Below are 19851 nucleotides of genomic sequence, written 5' to 3'. Positions count from 1 at the left end.
GGTTTGCGCGAGAATTAAATAAATTAATTTTCGGTTTCGTAGTGCAAGTGTATTGGGCGTATATTTGATTTAATTTATGTAATATTAATTTCGCAAATAAATGAATGATGCTCTTTAATACTTAAGTAAAGTTTGTAGAAAAAGTTAAATATACGAATAGGATATGAAAAATGCCTCACAGCGAATAAGCTCATAATTTATGTAGCCTAAGACATGCTGATATGACCTAAAGGCATTTAGAAAAAATCTGTAAAAGCTGCAAAACTCCCAAGCCTAGGCAACGGCTGGCTATTTAGCTACCTACATATGTGCATACCATTAAGGCACTGTCCAGCAGGCAACAATATACGCAGCTGTCATATTCACAAAATTTTTGGGATGATTTAGATGTAAAAATACCTGTTTTTTTCTTTAAATCCTGGAATTTTCTTGCAGGAATTTACCTATAAATACTAGCTAAATATTTAATAAACCATAGCCATGACAATGAAACCCTATGTATAGCCGAAGAAACGCCATCCTTGCAGCTGCTATTGAATAATCTGCTTCAAGCTCAATATCATTACGCTTATACTTACTTTAATAGTAGTACCACAACGCCAAGGCGCTTTTGCTACTAGTCGCTAGTCGGTTGGTTGCCCTGCAACGAATGCGGTAAGCATATTTTATGGTTGCGGATTGCATTCAAAGGACGGCCAATAGAAAGGAATTTCACAGGACTACAGGTAATAGGTGTAGTATTGAGTGTCAGACCGAAAGCGGTAGCTATACATAAATACACACGCACACGCTCAAACACAGTCACCATCACATACATATTTGCGATTCAGAGTAGTGGCATTGATAGCGTACTATGTATGAAGACACTAACAGTACGTAATAGAGAAAATTTGCACAAAAGCTGCTGCCTCGAATTTCTTCACGAACCAAGTTAATTTATTACGCCAAATGCCTTTGTGTAAATTTAGGAGCAAGGTGAAGAAAGAATGTAAAATAAGGTGAAAAATTGGATGGAAGTTAAGCGCGGATTTATATGAGAACCGATGCACTTAAAATAAGTAGAGAATTTAAAATGCACTGATAATACACAACGTATACACAAGTACAGTGAAACCTCGATAGAACAGAGTCCTTCTAAGTAATACCAGCTTATCCGTGCGAATTATTCACATCCAATATTTTGGAATAAAATGGAAAGGGCCAAAATAATTTTGCAAGAACTGTGATTGCATAAGTTGGATTGGGACGAAACAATTCCCATGGCACTAGAGACAAGTTGGCACATCTTTAAAGAAAACTTTAAGAAGCTTTCTGAAATAAAAGTGCCTCGTTTCGTAGGCATACGTTTGTTGTCGAAAATTTAAATACATGGTTTTACAGATGCTTCTATGCGTGCATACGGCTGTTGTTTATACATACGAAACGAGCACCAAGGAAACATCGAAACAATACTACTAACTGCCAAATCAAGGCTTGAGTTATGTGCTGCTCATTTGTTAGCTAACTTATGGAAATCTGTCGCTCCCATAGTAGTTTCAACTGCTGAAAAAGTAGTATTTTGGAGCGACTCTGAAATCGTGTTGGCCTGGCTAAAAAAGCACCCAGCAGCGCTTTCGACATTTGTTGAAAATCGCGTAGCTGATATTCAAGGTCACACAAATTCAGCTAGTTGGCGTCATGTGCCAACAGCTCATAACCCGGCTGACATTGTATCTCACAGTTGTAATGTTGATGAACTACAGAAGTCCATTTGGTTTAACGGACCACAATTTTTACGTAAAAAGGAAGAAGAATGGCCAAAAAATTCGCATTTCGTGGCTTCAGACAAAGTCAAAACATTGGAAGTTCGAAAGTCGAAAGCTATAGCACTTGTCGTCGAAAATGAGCCAAAAATTATATACCAAGTTATTGAGTCTTGCTCCTGTAATTCAAAAGTGTTACGCATACTCGCATATATTTGTAGATTTATTAAACCAACAAATATGAAAAATAGAGTTTTACCGGTCAAAGAGCTGGAATTATCATTCTTCAAAATAGTAGAAACAATTCAAGATTACTAAATTTGAGCTGGAAATATTAAGAACGCGCCGCTCACGCAGCGTATCCCTGGAACCATTTTAAGGTAAACTTAGAGCGATTGAAATTTGTCGGATGCCTAGCGTGCAGACGAGATTTTTTAATTTCATAGTTTTAAACGCCCTAAATAACTTAACTCGCTTACATACACCCAAAAAAAACTTCTCTTAATTGAAGAAAAGAAGCAATCAAAATGAAGAAAAATGGGAACGAAACAGCACTAAAGAAGTTTTATCCTCTTTTCATGCCCAATATTTCTTCAAAATGATAGATTACATCCAAGGTCCCATATTTTCGTGTACGTTTTTACACATTCCAAAGAAAAATTACGCATTCGGGAGAATTTTTTAGTTTTTCTTTGATACAGAGATGGATTTTTGGTTCAGTGTATATTATAACAAAATAGCTATAACAAAATGGGCACAGAAATAAAATATACCATCTTTAAATAATTTTACATATTCGTATAAAAACGTGGCGTGAAACCCGCGGGTATAAGCTAGTCCTTTATTAAATATTTCGTCGCCCAGATAAATAATGTCGTACCTGTAAATTGGTCCAAATTTCGTTAATAATGGATATGCTGTTTATGGGTCGATTACAGATGGCAATAGAATGTCAGTTGGGTAAATAAATAGGAGCCGAATTTGCACAATCAACAACCTATGTGGCGGTTTTTGGAGTATTTGAGAGAAAGGTTTTGAGGAAGATTTACGCGCCTTTACGTGTTGGCGGCAACGAGTATCGCAGATGATGGAACGATGAGCTGTATGAGCTTTACAACGATATGGACATAGTGCAGCGAACTAAAATACAGCGGCTCCGCTGACTTGGCCAAGTCGTTCGAATGGACACCGACGCTCCAGCTCTGAAAGTATTAAACTCGGAACCTGCTGGTGGTAGCAGAGGATGAGGGAGGCCCCCACTGCGATGGAAAAACCAGGTGGCGAAGGACTTGGCTTCACTTGGCATTTCCAATTAGGGTCAGTTGGCACAGAAGAGAAACGACTGGCGTGCTTTGCTGAACTCGGCCAAAATCGCTTAGGCGGTTACAGCGACAAAGAAGAAGAAGTTAGACGCTCTCTACCTTTTAAGTAAATTAGATCATTTTCCCACTGTTATACCCAGAAAAAGGTTCATTTATCAATCTACTTTTGGACCGCTTTCGTGTACAGTGTTTGGAAAAGTTAAGAAAGATTAAGAGCTCAAACTTTCTATTGTGTGTAATCGACGGCATGCAACTAAATTTGACTTTAATTTTTAAGAAACTAATAAAAACTATAGATACTAGGCGCTGAAATTTGTTCCAAGTGTCCAATTTTTAATATGCGTCTTGAGATCAAACAAATACATAGTCTTAAGCCGACCGGTAGGTGAAATTTTTTAGAGGCTCTTTGTTGGCATAAATACCCTTTGTTAGATATTGCTAGGATGCGGGGTACAATTTTCTCTACTTACTTAAACATTTAAACTAAAGCCACACTTACCTAGCGGCGCGAAGTAGAGTAATCGCCTTTTCGAATTGTTGATCACGCAAAAAGCGATGCAAACGCGTCATACAGTCTTCCCTGAAAATAAAAGAAAAGAAATTTACATTTCAATTTTAAAATAAAAACATGAAAGGAAAATCAAAATTAATCTAAACTGCGCACAGAGCGCTTACATATATACACATGCCTATGTATGTACAATGCATGTATGTATCTATGAATGTATGTATATACTATACACGAAATGTGAAATCATCACAATACTCACGAGTATTGCACATAAGCGCATCCTAAAGGAAATACAACAATAGGATATCAATGAAAAAAAAAACTAAAAATAAAGCGCACATACACTTGCATACACAACAAAAAAATTTTAGAAAAGTTCAAAGGATTATAGCAGACATTGAGTACATGCGTGTTGAGTAAAGGTATACAATAAGATTATTGCAAAATAACATGTAACTACATATATAGATATAGGTGTATTTACATAAGAACGTTACATATGTATATATGTACACTAGGCGACAAATGAAAGTGCACACCTCGTTCTAATATAATGTTCACAATTATTTTCATGAAAAATTGTTTTTTATTAATTATACCGTGCGACAAAAACAAACAAATTTCAAAACACACGAAAGAATCGATATACTCACAGAACTAAGGGCCAAATATAGCAAAATTTTTTTTTTAATTTTTCGCCCTGACGTCAGGATTTTTTTCAAAGGACTTTGAAATTTTAAACATATGGTTAATTCAAAAAATTATTTTTAAAAAAAATCAGTGAAATGTAGAATAACAATATGGGTGCCAAATAAGAGGAAAAAATCTGTTAAGTTAATAAAGTTTGCAGTACGAACTTCCTCAAACAATAATTAAAAAAAAANACTAAGCGTTTAGAAAAGTTAAGAAAGGTTAAAAACTCTAAATTACAACCCTTTTGTAGGCACCATCGAATATTTTATTGTATGTAATAGACGGCATGCAACTAAATTTGACTTTAATTTTTAAGAAACTAATAAAAACAATACTAGGCGCTGAAATTTGTTCCAAGTGTCCACTTTTTAGTCTGCGTCTTGAGATGACACAAACACATAGTCTTAAGCCGACCGGTAGGTGAAATTTTTTAGAGGCTCTTTGTTGGCATAAATACCCTTTGTTAGATATTGCTAGGATGCGGAGTACAATTTTCTCTACTTACTTAAACATTAAAACTAAAGCCACACTTACCTAGCGGCGCGAAGTAGAGTAATCGCCTTTTCGAATTGTTGATCACGCAAAAAGCGATGCAAACGCGTCATACAGTCTTCCCTGAAAATAAAAGAAAAGAAATTTACATTTCAATTTTAAAATAAAAACATGAAAGGAAAATCAAAATTAATCTAAACTGCGCACAGAGCGCTTACATATATACACATGCCTATGTATGTACAATGCATGTATGTATCTATGAATGTATGTATATACTATACACGAAATGTGAAATCATCACAATACTCACGAGTATTGCACATAAGCGCATCCTAAAGGAAATACAACAATAGGATATCAATGAAAAAAAAAACTAAAAATAAAGCGCACATACACTTGCATACACAACAAAAAAATTTTAGAAAAGTTCAAAGGATTATAGCAGACATTGAGTACATGCGTGTTGAGTAAAGGTATACAATAAGATTATTGCAAAATAACATGTAACTACATATATAGATATAGGTGTATTTACATAAGAACGTTACATATGTATATATGTACACTAGGCGACAAATGAAAGTGCACACCTCGTTCTAATATAATGTTCACAATTATTTTCATGAAAAATTGTTTTTTATTAATTATACCGTGCGACAAAAACAAACAAATTTCAAAACACACGAAAGAATCGATATACTCACAGAACTAAGGGCCAAATATAGCAAAATTTTTTTTTTAATTTTTCGCCCTGACGTCAGGATTTTTTTCAAAGGACTTTGAAATTTTAAACATATGGTTAATTCAAAAAATTATTTTTAAAAAAAATCAGTGAAATGTAGAATAACAATATGGGTGCCAAATAAGAGGAAAAAATCTGTTAAGTTAATAAAGTTTGCAGTACGAACTTCCTCAAACAATAATTAAAAAAAAAAAAAAATATTCCAAATTTTCAAGGATACTTACAAAATTTGTAATGGACATTTTCCATACGCAGTCGTCCTTATGCACCAAAAAATGTATTATGGCAGTTTTTGTAAATTGCACTTGCTACATTACAAAAAAAACCCAAAAGCAGTCCCAAAAAAAAATCTGAAAAATCAACGCGATTTTTAAGCCGGTTGAAACTTGCACTTTAATTTAATTGGCTACAAAACTGCACACCCGAAAATTTTCTACAAATTCTAAGTAAAAAGTTGAAAATTTTTATGAAAATTCTTTGAATTCTTGTGAATTTTTCATAAAGTATGAAACTTTGATTTATATGGTTTATATTATAGAATGAATTATATTTGCATAAATAATTAATGCAACAAATTCTTAATGAAAATAATTGTTAATATTATATTGGAAAAAGGAGGGGGGGGACGTTAATACAATCGACTAGTGTAAACTGCATACTAGAAAATTTTCTAGAAATGCTGAATAAAAAGTTAAAAATTTGTATAACAAATTTTTGGATTTTTGTATAATTAATGCAGCAAATTTTTAATGGAAATAATTGTGAATATTATATTAGAGGAAGATGGATACTTTACTTTGTCGACTTGTGTAAACTGCATACCCGAAAATTTTCTATAATACCTGAATAAAAAGTTGAAAATTTTCACGAAAATTTTTGGATTTTTGTGAACTTTAGATTTTTGATTTTGTAATTTTTGTGAAACTTTGTTTTGTATGGTTTTTATTAATCAATGAACTACATTTTCACAAAAAACAATGGATTACAAATTTTGATATGGTTTTTGTTCTCCAGACGCCACTATCCAACTTGTGTGTTGAATCCCCCGCTGATTCCAAAAATCGAGTTACTTTTTTATTCTATGGATACGTTTTCGAGTTATTTTTAATTTACCGCTATTCAGCTTAAAACAAAGGGTGGCCCCACTTAATGACTTATATCTCATGAACCAATTTAACAAACTGAAAATGGAATACGACAAGTGAAAGCTAACAAAATTTTACAGAAACCGTCTATACGTCACTTTCTGACAAATTAATTAATCATTCCAGTTTTTTTTTTTGTTATGAAAAAAATAAGACTTTAGCAGAAGATAAATTACAAGTAAATTGAAAATATCTCGAAAACATATAAATAGAATAAAAAATTAAGCCGATTTTCGGAATCGGTTTATAGAAATTGGACAGTAGCATCCATTGAACCTTTTTGGCTGTAAACCAGTGTAGTTAATGTAACAAAATTTTAATGAAAATAATTGTGAATACTATATTAGAACAAAGTGAACACTTTCATTTGTCGCCTAGTGTATTTAAGATTAAGTACATTAGGGTAGTCTAAAAAAATACATACCTTTGTTTTTCAGTTTTTACAAAAAAAAAAAAAATTTTGATCTGCCTCGAACCCCATGAAGTTTCACATGTACATATTTTATATGGCGAAAAACACTCTTTCGTGGAAATGGTATAGAATTCTTGAAAATCAATATTTATCTCTTTAGAATACTTGCCAGTAACGATACCCAATTGTTTATTTGACCATCAAAGTTTTCCGATCGAGAAATATAAACTTGCAAGAATTTTATACCATTGCTACGAAAAAGTGTTTTTCACCATATATGCATGGTAAAATCATTGAAAACTTTATGGACTTTGAGGCAGTTCATATAATTTTTTTAATAAGAAAATACGAGTATTCTTTGTTTACATTTAGAAAAATCGTAGAGGGTGAGAACCTAACATTTTAAACTTTTTTTCGACCCTCCTAATGTACATACATATCCGCCATGGTGTATGTGAATACATACATACAAATTTGTACACTGGGATACATATATGTATGTGGCATAGCATATACCTGCTAAATTTACAAAAAGTGGCGGCTGAACTTGGCAAGTAAGAAACGCAAATTGAATCATAAAAGGAATTTAATTTTATAAATTTTCACAATGAAATGCGTAGGTATACAGGGTGCGCTCGACCACAATTCCACCGCCTTTAAAACGGAGGGAAATGGGATTTTTGTGGCAATCCCAGATTCGATCGGAAGCCCCTGAATCTCACGGTGAAAAATCCAATCAGGGAATTTTATCATTTAGGCGTCTGCCGTAATTGATTGGCTAAAGCTATGTACGTACATACGACTACATGTTCAGTAGTTTGCGGGTTTATAAAATAATAAAGTTTCAAATATAATCCTATAAAAAAAAAAAAATAATTTTTATAAATAAAATATTGATAAAGGAGCTTAATTGAAGAAAAACCATTTGCTTAAAAGTATTATATCTTACTTTTGATCGTCAATGCTTTTTTCAGCTGTCGCATCGAATGGCAAAGGTTGATCCTCCTCTGGCAACTGGAGTTCACTGGTGAGTACTACGCTTACTTCACCGGCGATTTCAGCCCATTTATTTGATAATTCCTCCTGAAAAAAAAATGAAATTTAAAAGATGGTGTACAAATTTTTTTGTATAATTAAATATAAATTCTCTAGGTATGTATGCATATTGGGGTGCCCCAGAATTTAAGGAGCGAAGAATCATTTGGGATTTCCAATTGGCGTCAGTTGGCACAAAAGAGGAACGACTGGTGTGCTTTATTGGCCAAAATCGCCTAGGCGGTTACATCGCCCAAATAAGAAGAAGAAGAAAGATGTTTAACACTCGTGTACTTTCATAGATCCTTTTTAGAGTTTGGTTTTTTCATAAGGAAATTTTTACTTACTGCAGAGATTGAAAACTTTAGCAAAGTCTTGTTTTCTTTGACTTTACAAGACAGTGCAGGACATCGATAATATAACTTCAGAGGATAAAATCCTTATAGTGAGAGAAGATGCTAATTATATGGCCAGTTTACTCTAACATTAATAAAAAATATCTAGTGATTACATTTTTGCTTAGTATTTCACGAGCATCCCTAAAAGACAGTCGAACAACAATAGCCTAATATTAGCATGTTCATAAGTGAAGAAGAAAGCTGTGCGCCCAGTCAGCAGCTAGAGCGATATAACAAATTTCCTGCAATTAAAATGAGTTTACCATAGTTGAAACAAAAATCTTCCTAATCTGATATGGTGGTCATACAACAAAATACGCGTTATACAGTTACTGTATATTTAACTTGGATTTTCGAGTTCTAATGTGACACATTACGATAAACCACCCGAATTCGAGTTTTAATTCTCTAACTGTTATTTACTCAAAATAAAACTCTAATTTTACACAAGAGAGAACGAGCATTTTTTTACTGCCTTTGTTGCTCTACCTACAAAATTTGCATATTTAATTGTAGTGCTGGTGGAAAATAAAATCCGATTTTATTGTCGATAAATTGTAGATTATTTTACTACAAATATAAGTAAGTGCTTTTTCCGATTTCCGCACATTTTTAGTAATTTACATGTGAGAATTTTCATTTAATTGGCAATGCCTGAAAGCAAAACAGTTTGTTTCGCAGATAATCTATTACTTAAAATGCATACATATGTACATATCGTCACCTGAAATGCAAAATAACGTAACAACATCGTCACTGAAATGGAAAAAGTCGTTACTAATTTTTACTTTTTTTTCATAAAACGACGTGGGAGGTGTAATTCGATGAAATCCATCATAGCAATCAAAAAGTGAATTTTGAATTTTTTATAAGTTACGACTTTTTGCATTTCAGTGATGATGTTGTTACGTTATTTTGGATTTCAGGTGACATTAGGGGTATTCTCGAAATGTTGCACGGGGCAATGATTGGACGAAATGCAAAAATACTATTCCAAATTTGGAAGGTTACGAGAGCACCCCAATCAAATACAATAACAAGATACAGCAAAAAAAAAATGAAGTGAGCGAGATGAGAGGAATGAGAGAAAAAATTAGCAATTCCAACAACAAAACAACTAGCACAGGGTCGCAATTATTTTGCTATGCGTTTTGCAAAATATATACATGGGTTTCGACGTTGCATATTTTGCAGCGATAGGAAATGGTATTTCCCATATATTTGGTTGTTGTGTGTTAACAAGTTATGCAATCCGTGCTACGTGCAACGGTTTTGCAAGATTTGGAGAATACCCCTGATTTGTAAGTACTAGATATGTTCAAATTAGTACATACCAGTCTGTTCTAGTGCCCATGTACTATGTGTAATTTAAAAAGCCACTACCGAAATGAAACAGTGAGTTTTATATATTAATTCCGGCTTAGTTTTAGTATTCGTTTTCCTATTAAATATATTAGGTATACTTAAATTCGGTTATGCATACACTCCGCCTTACTAGAATAGGTACAAATTTATTCCTTAAGCTTTGAGCTTATCTGTATGGCTCATGTATGAACTAGTATGACATGTGACGCCACACAGTGGGGAAATTTGTATGGATGTGCGGAATTAATTAATAACTGGAGTAATAATTAAGGTACCGCAATAAAAATTAGCGAATATGTAAATGGAGGCCAAAGAATGGATGATGTGGAAAATGGTTTAAATCCGACAATAAACACGCCCACTTTTCATACAAGGGCGCGGAATTAATTTTTAATTGGAGTAAAAATGAAGGTGTCTCAATAAAACTTAAGGAATATGGTAATAGATGGCCAAGAATGGATGTTGTAGAAAATTGGCAAAATCGCAGAATAATCACACTAAGACAATGTCCAATGTTTGACTGCTGCGAAGGTGGTGGATCTGTCACTTGCTCAATCTCTGATAATGCACCACAATCTCTGATAGTAGTCACCGTAAAGCGATTTGCAAGCCAATCTTCGTTTTTGGAAATGAAAAAATTGTGATCCGTATAGCCATTTTCTAAACTTAGGTAGAAAGTGTCGGCTCAATTCGCTAGATATTAGCTGCAGAGGGTTCGGTTTTAGATCCTGGTGCTGCTGGTACTTCAACGCACTTATCAATACCCCAATTGCTTGAAATGGACACATCACTTAAATCCATTTCAGAAATACTGAAAGTGGCCATGATTTCGAAGAAGATTTCCTTTAACAGCTTTAAGAAGATTTCTTAAGAACTCAAGAGGATATGCATGCGCATGGGTTGTGACAAAAGTTTTTATGAAAGCAATTCCTAAGAAATTAATAAAAATGTAAAACAAACGTTTTTCTTAAAGAAAAATATTAGAATTGAAAATGGCTGATTTTACCCACCATAAGAAAAAAAACTGGGTTTTCAAGATGGTTGCGATTTAACAACTCCTCGATTCCTTAATCAAACTTAATATTCCCTGCGACTTGCTTCCCAGTATTTAAAACGAATAACTAGACCACCATTAAAGAAAAACGACTGGTTAGGAATTTTCTAACTAACATATTTTGTCAAAAAAATAATTCCTATGTAAATGTATGAAGTCGTGTGTTTATTCCTTATTTCCAATGAGGTAGATATAGGCAGCTAAAAATAGTGTATTGATCCCAAAGCTTTAAGGGATCGTCAGTAATAAAAACCTAGCGGGAGCAAGTGGTGGGGCAAGCACTTTATATTACTTTCATTATTCAAAATCTCAATAATATTGAGCTTCTTTTTTCAGAATCATATTGTCACAAACCAAATAAAGTTACGCCAGCCTTTAATATGTCATTCAACACGGTATATAACGTAAATAAAAGTTTAAGGCTAATGTTCAAATCACCTATTAATGGTTCACAACTTTTAAATATTATATTCATATAAACTTTATGGCTTGATTCTCGAGCTGACTACTTGCAAAATTAATCCTATTCGGCTTTTTTTTAGTAGGTCATATAGCATCGGTATGTAGAAGGCAATCCGTGTACGTTTTTTTTTTAATAAATTTGCGCCTTGAATATCTTCGACAGTTTGAATTAATTCTGCTCAGTTTCCTCTGTACGCCGTCCTGTTGAAAAACATATTTTAAATCAACATTCCATGCAATTTGTTTATGAAATAATCGGCTTTTATGGCGCTATAGCGTTTGCCATTGTTGTGCATAGCTCTTGCATTTGCAATATATGGTGCATTTTCAAATTCACAACAATAAAATTCACATGGTTGCCGTGACAGCAAGGATGAAATTTGCAAATGTAATTCCAACTGCAAATGGAAGACCATTTCCACATAAGCCTGAACAGCCCTAATATTTTTCGATCGGAAAACTTTGCATCGCTTCACTAGACCTCCAATAATAATATGTACCCAATTGTTTATTTTACCATTTTTTAATACATATTAGCTCTTTTATATAAGTAGGTCCCCAAAATACAATGCAAAATTACGCACTTATTCGCAATACAGGAGCGAGGAGGTATCGAGCATAACCAAGCAAAAACGTTTTGGTCCTATTCCCAGGACCTAAACTTAATAGGAAAAGTTTGGATTCGGATGTTTTACAAAGTATACGAGTCAGACAATTCATATGATGATTGGCAGTTGTTCTTTCCCGCGATTAAATTTGTAAGCTGCGCCTCTAGATCTTGAGGAAGAAATGTGTACCTATTCAACTGATGCGCAGCGTATAAAAAATTTTACATTACGCATCGACCAATGCTGCAACTTTGTGATATTATAAAACATTCAGATTTATTAAAGAATAAGTTTATTTCGATATATGTACAGTCCCTCACAGAATTATTGGCACAGAGAGTTTTTCCCAATGTATGCAACATTTTTCTTCTTTCAATCAGTCGTCTAAGTGGTAAATGGTTCCAGCAGGATAGTGCAACAAGCCGTGCAGCGCATGAAATCATCATTTTATTGCGACTAAATTTTGATGGCCGAATCATATAAAGAAATGGGTCTGTTAATTGGCCACCTAGATTATATGACTTGGCTGCGTTAGATACTTTTTGTGGCGGTAAGTCAAGTCAAGTCAAATGGCCCATGCTATGAAAAAAAGGAAGCGAAGCAAAAGTGGATCGACAGGATGGTCATCATAACAGGAAGCAATTTTAAAAACAACTTTTAGTTGAAAGCAACAATCGCCTGGTGTAAATGACCCTTCAGCTAATCGGTTTCAATTCCAAAAAAACTTTAACTTATAAAGCCAATATATAACTACAGTTAGAATAATAAAATTATAAATACGAACATGTACGAATAATATCGATGTTGCCTGAACAACAAGGAGCAGTCCACAGGGTGGAGTGTTATCTCCGCTATTATGGGAAAAACTGCTCCTGGCTTACTTGCCAGGGGTACGCTGACGGCACTGCAAAAATATGTAAGGGGAAATTAGAAAACACCCTGTGTGATAGAATCCAGCTAGGGCTGAATGTGTGCTAAGGTGGGGCTGAATGTAAATCCAACAAAAACCACTACAACACCATTCCACTAGACCAAAACTGCTTTGGAAAGCACATGTTGAAAAAACTGCGAAGAAAGCAGGAAAGAACTGGAGATGCACACCAAAGATACTGAGAGGGACCTACACGACGATAGTACAATCCATGCTAGTTTATGGAGCCCTTATTTGAGACGATAGAACTATACAACTTGGAATAATCAAAGCGCTCTCCAAGAAACAAAGACTTGAGACTATGAGAACTTATCCGAACGCATCCTTGCAGGTTCTTTTAGATCTTACCCTTCTTCATATTCACATACAGACTTAAGCGAAAAGAGCTTTACTAAGGATGACTGGTACCAATAATGGGGCAGAAGGGTTTCTTAGTCGTAGAGAGTTCGATATTCTCACGAAGAAGTGCCCTGAAATTGCAATAAAGAGATGCAAAGCTGATTTGAGTAATAATCAGAACTGGACAGGCATATCCGAGATATGTTGCATAAACCTAAACTTGATTACCCGGTACACTACTGGCTCATTGGCCAAAGAGGGTACCGCTGTAGGTGTATTTGGACCGAGGAAATACACGCCATAGAAGGACGCGATCTTGACTGACAGCATCTATACTGGTGATGGAGTGCCTCGACAAGCTGAATACTCTTGGTGCGACCAATGGATTCCGGGATATATTGGTATTAAAGAAAACGAGATTGCCGAGAAACTAGCGAAGAAAAAAGCAACAACCCCTTTCATCGGCTGGAGCCTTCCTGTGGCTTAGGAAAAGGGCAACGCTCTGCGCTTATCTGGTTAGCGATAGGTTCAAAGAAGTCGTTACTGCTATCATCTACCAGGTTTAGAGCAGTCCAAGGCACTTTTAGGAACATATAACCAAAAACGCGTTAATGAATGTATGAGCTTATCCAAGAACAACTTAAGAATTGTTACAGGAATCCTAACGGGACACTGTATGCTTTTAAGCCTCTTAGTGAAGGTTCTATTAAATTATTCCACGCAGGATAAAGATAATCCAGCAGTGATTAGTTATGGAAGGGTAAAATGATTAGCACCATCCCTTTTCAACCGACTAGGGTGGTAAATATCTAATCTGACAGCCAGGCGGAAATCATGGCACTGAGATCGCTGATGGTGCGATCAAGACTGGTCGGGGAATGCTTGGCCTCTCTCTAAAACTCAGAGTCGGCACAGCGAGCGCTGGGAAAAAACCCCGACAAGCAAAGTGGCTAGTCTTTCTGGCCGGTTGTTAACAGCGGGCGGTTAAAGAAGCTTCTGCAGCTGACTATTCTTACCAGCTGTCGATTCTTACAGGACATTGTCCTATAGTAACTTACGGGGTGCGACTTATTATCATAATGGAACCCTATAGTCGCAGCTGCTTGGAAAACGAGGTGTAATCATCCCTGCACTTCCTTCTCAGCTGCCCCGCTTTCACCAGACTAAGGTTGAAGCACTTGGGTGCGCATTCCATTAGCACTCCCGAAAAGCTCTCCGGAGTCGACAACAGCTGCCTGCGTAACTTTGTTTTGGGAACCCAGCGCTTCTCTTAGCTTAACACAGAGAGCCCATAGTTACCGTTCTAACTAAATTCCGTAATGAGGTAACACAATGGACTGTTAATGTCTAGTGAGCCCCCCTTGCGGGGTCTGCCACAATCAACCTAGCCTATCTGTTTTCAAAGGTTTCAGGTTTCACTATCAAAATAGGAGGCTTTAGAATTTTATGTGTTGATACATTTTCACAGAGCTTATGAAATTCAAATGCTTCATTAGCGTTAATGTTCTGGTCTTAGCGTAGAAGTTACGTTATTTCATAACAAATTTGGCTGGCAAGGCAAGTTAAGCCAATTGTTAAAGAATTTACTTAAATTGCGAAGTTCTTTATTTGTTCGCGCCTAAATGTAATTTTTAAAGGCTTGCTTTTATTTGGCTGAGAGAAAAATATTCGATGAAGATATCCTGGGTCACAACGGAAAAGGGTAACTTTTTGGACGCGCTTGCTAGCGAGATGACTATAAATTTCAACAGGCTGCGTCCGAATGTTCACCCGCATCGCATGTGTCTCAACTCCAGATGTGCGTATTTTTCGGCGCGCCGCTACCTCAGCACTAAATGGACACAACTATTATTACAGTTAATATTTGAATTTATCAATAAAATAAATAATATCCAGTCAACGCGACAAGAGGCAAATAAAACGTGGGAAAAAGTTGACACAACGTTGCGCAGTGTTGGCGTACAGGAAGTCGTGCTGAGCGAGCGAGAATATTGCTAGTAGGTAAAGCACATATGTATGCTCACTAGGGTGGTCCAAAAATGCATGTGAAAAAGTAAAGTCGGATTTTTTATGCTCTCACCCCCTAGGATTGATCGATACCGAAAAAGGGTTCCCTTTTTTTATTTTGAAATCAAAAAATACTTAGAGGTCGCTCAAAGCTTTCCATGTATTTTATATTGGCAAAACCCACTTTTCTTAGAAATGGTATAGAATTCTTAAAAATCAACATTTTTCGATTGGCAAAACTCTCTTCTTCTTCAGGAAATTCCCAATAATATTACCCAATTATTTATTTAACCATTTTTTCTTAGTAAATATATTTTATAGGTTCGCCAAAACCTCCAGAAAATGCCAGAAAATGAAATAGGTGAAAAAATAAAAAATCTTTAGTATTAAAAAATAGTTAAATAAATATTTGGGTATTGTTACTGGGAGTCTCCTGAAAAGAGCCAGAGTTATTTTTTTTTTCTGTACAAAATACATGGAAAACTTTGAGCGCTTTAAGCGACCTCTAAATATTTTTTGATTTAAAAAAAGTAGGGGTATATTTTTTCGATATAGAACAATCCTAGTGGGTGAGAGCATTAAAATTCCGACTTTACTTATTTTGGACCACCATAATGCTCACTCATATAAACGCAAATATGTAAAAGTGTGGGCAACATGAAAGGACACAGCTGCAAGCGATGGTGAACAAAGTGTAAAAATACAAACAAAAAATAGTTAAATGTAGCGAAGTGACCGAAGAAAAGTAGCAAAATGGAATGTCTCTTCTGATTGGATTGCCAACAGATCGCCCCAATGAGAAAGTTCAGCAGGCCAAGCGGCACAGATGACAGGGCAAGCAAATAGATAGTAGACAGAGGGGCTGCAAACAGCACAGAAAGAAATATGGACGATAGTTTTTAAATCCGCGAGCTGACTGCGCATCGTGGCAATCAATCCGCCCGGTGCGTCAGAGAGGACCACGATGCCGACGTCGCGTCGGCCATTATGGCAAGTCATTGCGTTGGTGATAAATAAATGTTGGTATGGACATAAAGGAATAAGTATATCTATGTATGTATGTATAGGATAAATGTATGTGTAGTTGCATTTGTACAGTTATTTACTTATATAAATGTATAAATTGTAAGTATATGTTGCAGGAAATTTATTAAAAGCGAAGTACTATGGCAGAGGCTTTCGCAGCGATGGCTCTATTAAAATTTGAGCTTAAAGCTAGTGATGCGCAATTTTAAAATACAGAGGACCAAAAGCGGTGGAGGCCAGGCCCCACAGCTACCAACAACGTGCACAGATGCGTGCGTGCATACTTACATACCCTGCAGTGAAAAGCCAAACCGGTCAGTAAAAATACTAGTTCATTAACTAGTATGTGCTGAAGCGATGGCCTACCAGTTCGAACCTAAGCATTCAGCGACATCTGCCTTTAGATTGCCAAAGCCAAAAATAAAACGCAATTAATTCCTTTTCTTACAAATGTCGGCTTTGGTTTCGCTTGAAGACTACCGGTTCTGGTTCTGAGATAGCAAATTCAAGTACGCTGGTAGGTGGTTAAGATTTTTCAAATTAAATCAATGTAAGTAAAAATAATTATTTAGATATAAATATAATTAACAAATTAAAAAATCAAACTTATTGCACAATCCCAGTTCTTTAACTTGGCTTCTCATTTCGGAAATTCGAAATACCGGAGCAGATCTGATGACCTTAAAAAAAATTGGTGGAAACCCTAATTAAAAATATTATCAGCTTTCAGCTTTCCAAAAACTCGTTTGATATTACTTTTTCAATATTTCATTTAACTTCTTTATAACTAGAACAAAATCGACTTTTAAAATAGGTGGCAGCCCCTTCAAAAGTATTTTCTAACTAAAACTTTTTTTTTATTTGAATTTGATTTTTTAATACATGGCAACTCTTCTAAATACAATTCAGATATAAATTATTTTCAAACACATTTGGAATGATACCCATCCTTAGACAATCAATTTAGTTTATTGAATAATTTGAATTCAATTTATTCAAGAGGTGGCAACCCTCTTCTGACCCCCTAAAAAAATCCTAAACGCTCAAAATAAATATTTCTTTACTCTCGTTCGTTTGGTACCCATATTTTAAAATTTCATGTACATAACTGGTGTATAATTAAACTAAGTTCGACTTTCAAAACAGGCGGCAACCCTTTTCAAAATTATTTTCGAACTAAAATTTCCTTAGATACATTGTTATAAATATTTCAGGTGACATTGTTATAAATATTTCAAGTAACTGATGAATTAAGTTGAATTTAATTTTTTAAAATTTGTGGCAACTCTCCTAAATATAGTTCAGAAAAAAGGAATTTGACACCGATTTGTAATGTTTCATATAACTTGTGCATAAAATAATTTCATCCCACTTCTTAAATAAATGACTTCTTAAATAGGTGGCAACCCTGTTTAGAATATTTTCAAACCTACTACCTTCGTAAATCTCTCTCTTTCTGACACCTATATGGTAATAACTTATTCACTTACTGAATTCCTTAAATGGAAATTGAATATTTTTAGACATGTGGCAACCCTTCTAACGTAGTTAAGATATAAAGCCTTTTAACGCCATTTTGGTTGATACCCTTATATATTGTAACAATCGTTTTAACTTTTTAAATAATTTGAGCTTAATTTCTTAACAGGTGGTAACTCTTTTCGAAAAAGTAAAGCCTTATTGCACATCTACAGCCGAAGCCCTTAAATTTGATATCTTATTTTAGAAAATCAAACGAACGGGGTAGATCTGATAACCTGGACAAAAAATCGCTTCGCGTATTATATAGGTATATAGAAGATATTCAACAATTTATATTGAGCTTGAGGCCGTTTTTAATGAAAAATTAATAAAAAATAAATAAAATAAAAAATTAAAATAAATAAAGTAAAGTACTTGAACTTGGAACCTCGGGCATACCACGAAAGTGCTTTGCTCTGTCGGCCATTGCGATTGTTGGAGCGCCGCGAGCAAAAACGCATACTTATGCTTTTCACGGAGGATGAATTACCAACTAGATAGACTACCAGTCTATCCCGTCAACTAGTATGATGCTACTAGTATTTTCTAGTGGTAGGGTGCTGATGCAGGAGCGGACAATTGACATCTCGTAGGACATCGCCATGTTAAAAATGCCAGTCGCTAACATTGAAAAAGGATAGAACGCAAACTAGTTGGGCTGAAACGCAAACTGGTAGAATTCTATTTCACAACTAAATAGTAGCTTTCCCTGCAGGGTACATACATATCTACTTACTTGTGTGCATACTATGTGAAGTTCACCGCTCTCGGGCAACCGGTTGTTAAGCAATTGCCGCTGAGTTTGCTTTATTTTCACTCAATTAAACTTGATGTCTCGTTATAAATTTTGCAAAAAAGCTTACGACTTTTCGTCAATAAAATGGCGAAGGGAATGAACGGAAATGCGGCGTAAATTGTCTGCACTGACAATTTAGTGCATTTGCGTGGAAAGTTAAAACAAAATATATATTTAAAAAAAAGTGTGAGCTAATTGAGCGACGTTGCCGTACAAAAGGGTTTAAAAAATTTATGTAAATCATTTTTTTTTCCAGAAGGCTGCCGTAGTATAATTAACTTTAATAGTTGTTCACTGAATTTTTTCATCCCAGCAGTTTGTAATTCTCTGTAAATAAATTTTTGGTTGGCCCGTAATGCCCGCAGCTTCCTTTGTATTTCTACTCTACATACAACATGCACATGTATAGTATGTATGTATGTATGTATTTACGTACGTACCTCTGTAATTTGTGGTTTGGGTTCCGGTTTTTTATTTGCTTTTGGCTTGCGGCCATGCTTCTTGGAACGCTTCTTTTCCTGCAAAAACACGGTGTCCTTGCAGAATTTCTCCATCATTTTAATGAATATGTTGGCAGTTTCGACGACATCGCGCAGAAAGGCTCTGTGGGCAGAAAGAAAGATGCATTCACATATAATAAAACTTTAAATATTATAAATCTTTATTATAAAATTTTATCTTAATAAGGAAATTACGATTTAAATTAATTACTTTTAAGTAGCAGTTATGTAAACATTGACAATTCATACCTGACACTTTTTCCGAAATTTAATTACATACTTATATGAAAAAAAATTGCTAAACAATTTGTTTTTTATTTTTTGATGTTGGTCGGAAACTGGACTTGAGAACCCGGGCTCTGCGGTAGAGTGCGGCTGGTCTATTTTATTGTGTTTACTTTGCCTGTGAACTATTGCACAGTAAAAGAATGTAAGTAAAGTGCAATTTAAGTGGAATTTATAAAATGTTCGGCGTTATTTAGAACTTTTCAGATTTTAGGCGTTTTCTTTATTCGGTATCTATATTGACACTTTCTAAATTTAAATATCTATTCACATTTTACTGGATTTTTCGATACGTTTGCGAATTTTCGAGATCTATTTAGAGTTTTGTGAATTTGAATGTTGTACAATTTTTTACTGATATTTTATGTAATATGTACATATGTACATTAGGGTGGTCCAAAAATACATGTGAAAAGGTAAAGTCGGTATTTTAATGTTCTCACCCCCTAGCATTGTTCCATA

The 19851-nt window shown here is 34.9% G+C and overlaps 1 protein-coding gene across 1 annotated transcript; it reads right to left on the bottom strand.

The window, feature by feature from the left end:
- Positions 1-4797: 4797 nt before the first annotated feature.
- On the bottom strand, positions 4798-19201 carry LOC108368611 (protein timeless homolog). The gene is made up of 3 exons (XM_017623495.1): positions 19045-19201; positions 8012-8145; positions 4798-4883 (listed from the first exon to the last, which is right to left on the bottom strand). The coding sequence occupies exons 1-3, from the start codon at positions 19159-19161 to the stop codon at positions 4799-4801; spliced, it is 336 nt and encodes a 111-aa protein (XP_017478984.1). The 5' UTR covers positions 19162-19201; the 3' UTR covers position 4798.
- Between the last annotated feature and the right edge of the window lie 650 nt (positions 19202-19851).

Source organism: Rhagoletis zephyria, unplaced genomic scaffold, assembly GCF_001687245.7.
Source record: "Rhagoletis zephyria isolate East Lansing unplaced genomic scaffold, Rhagoletis_zephyria_1.1 Rzeph_scaffold_03219, whole genome shotgun sequence".
Lineage (NCBI taxonomy): Eukaryota > Metazoa > Arthropoda > Insecta > Diptera > Tephritidae > Rhagoletis > Rhagoletis zephyria.
The sequence above is the reverse complement of the archived record's forward strand: the minus strand, read 5'-3'. Positions and strand labels throughout refer to the sequence as shown.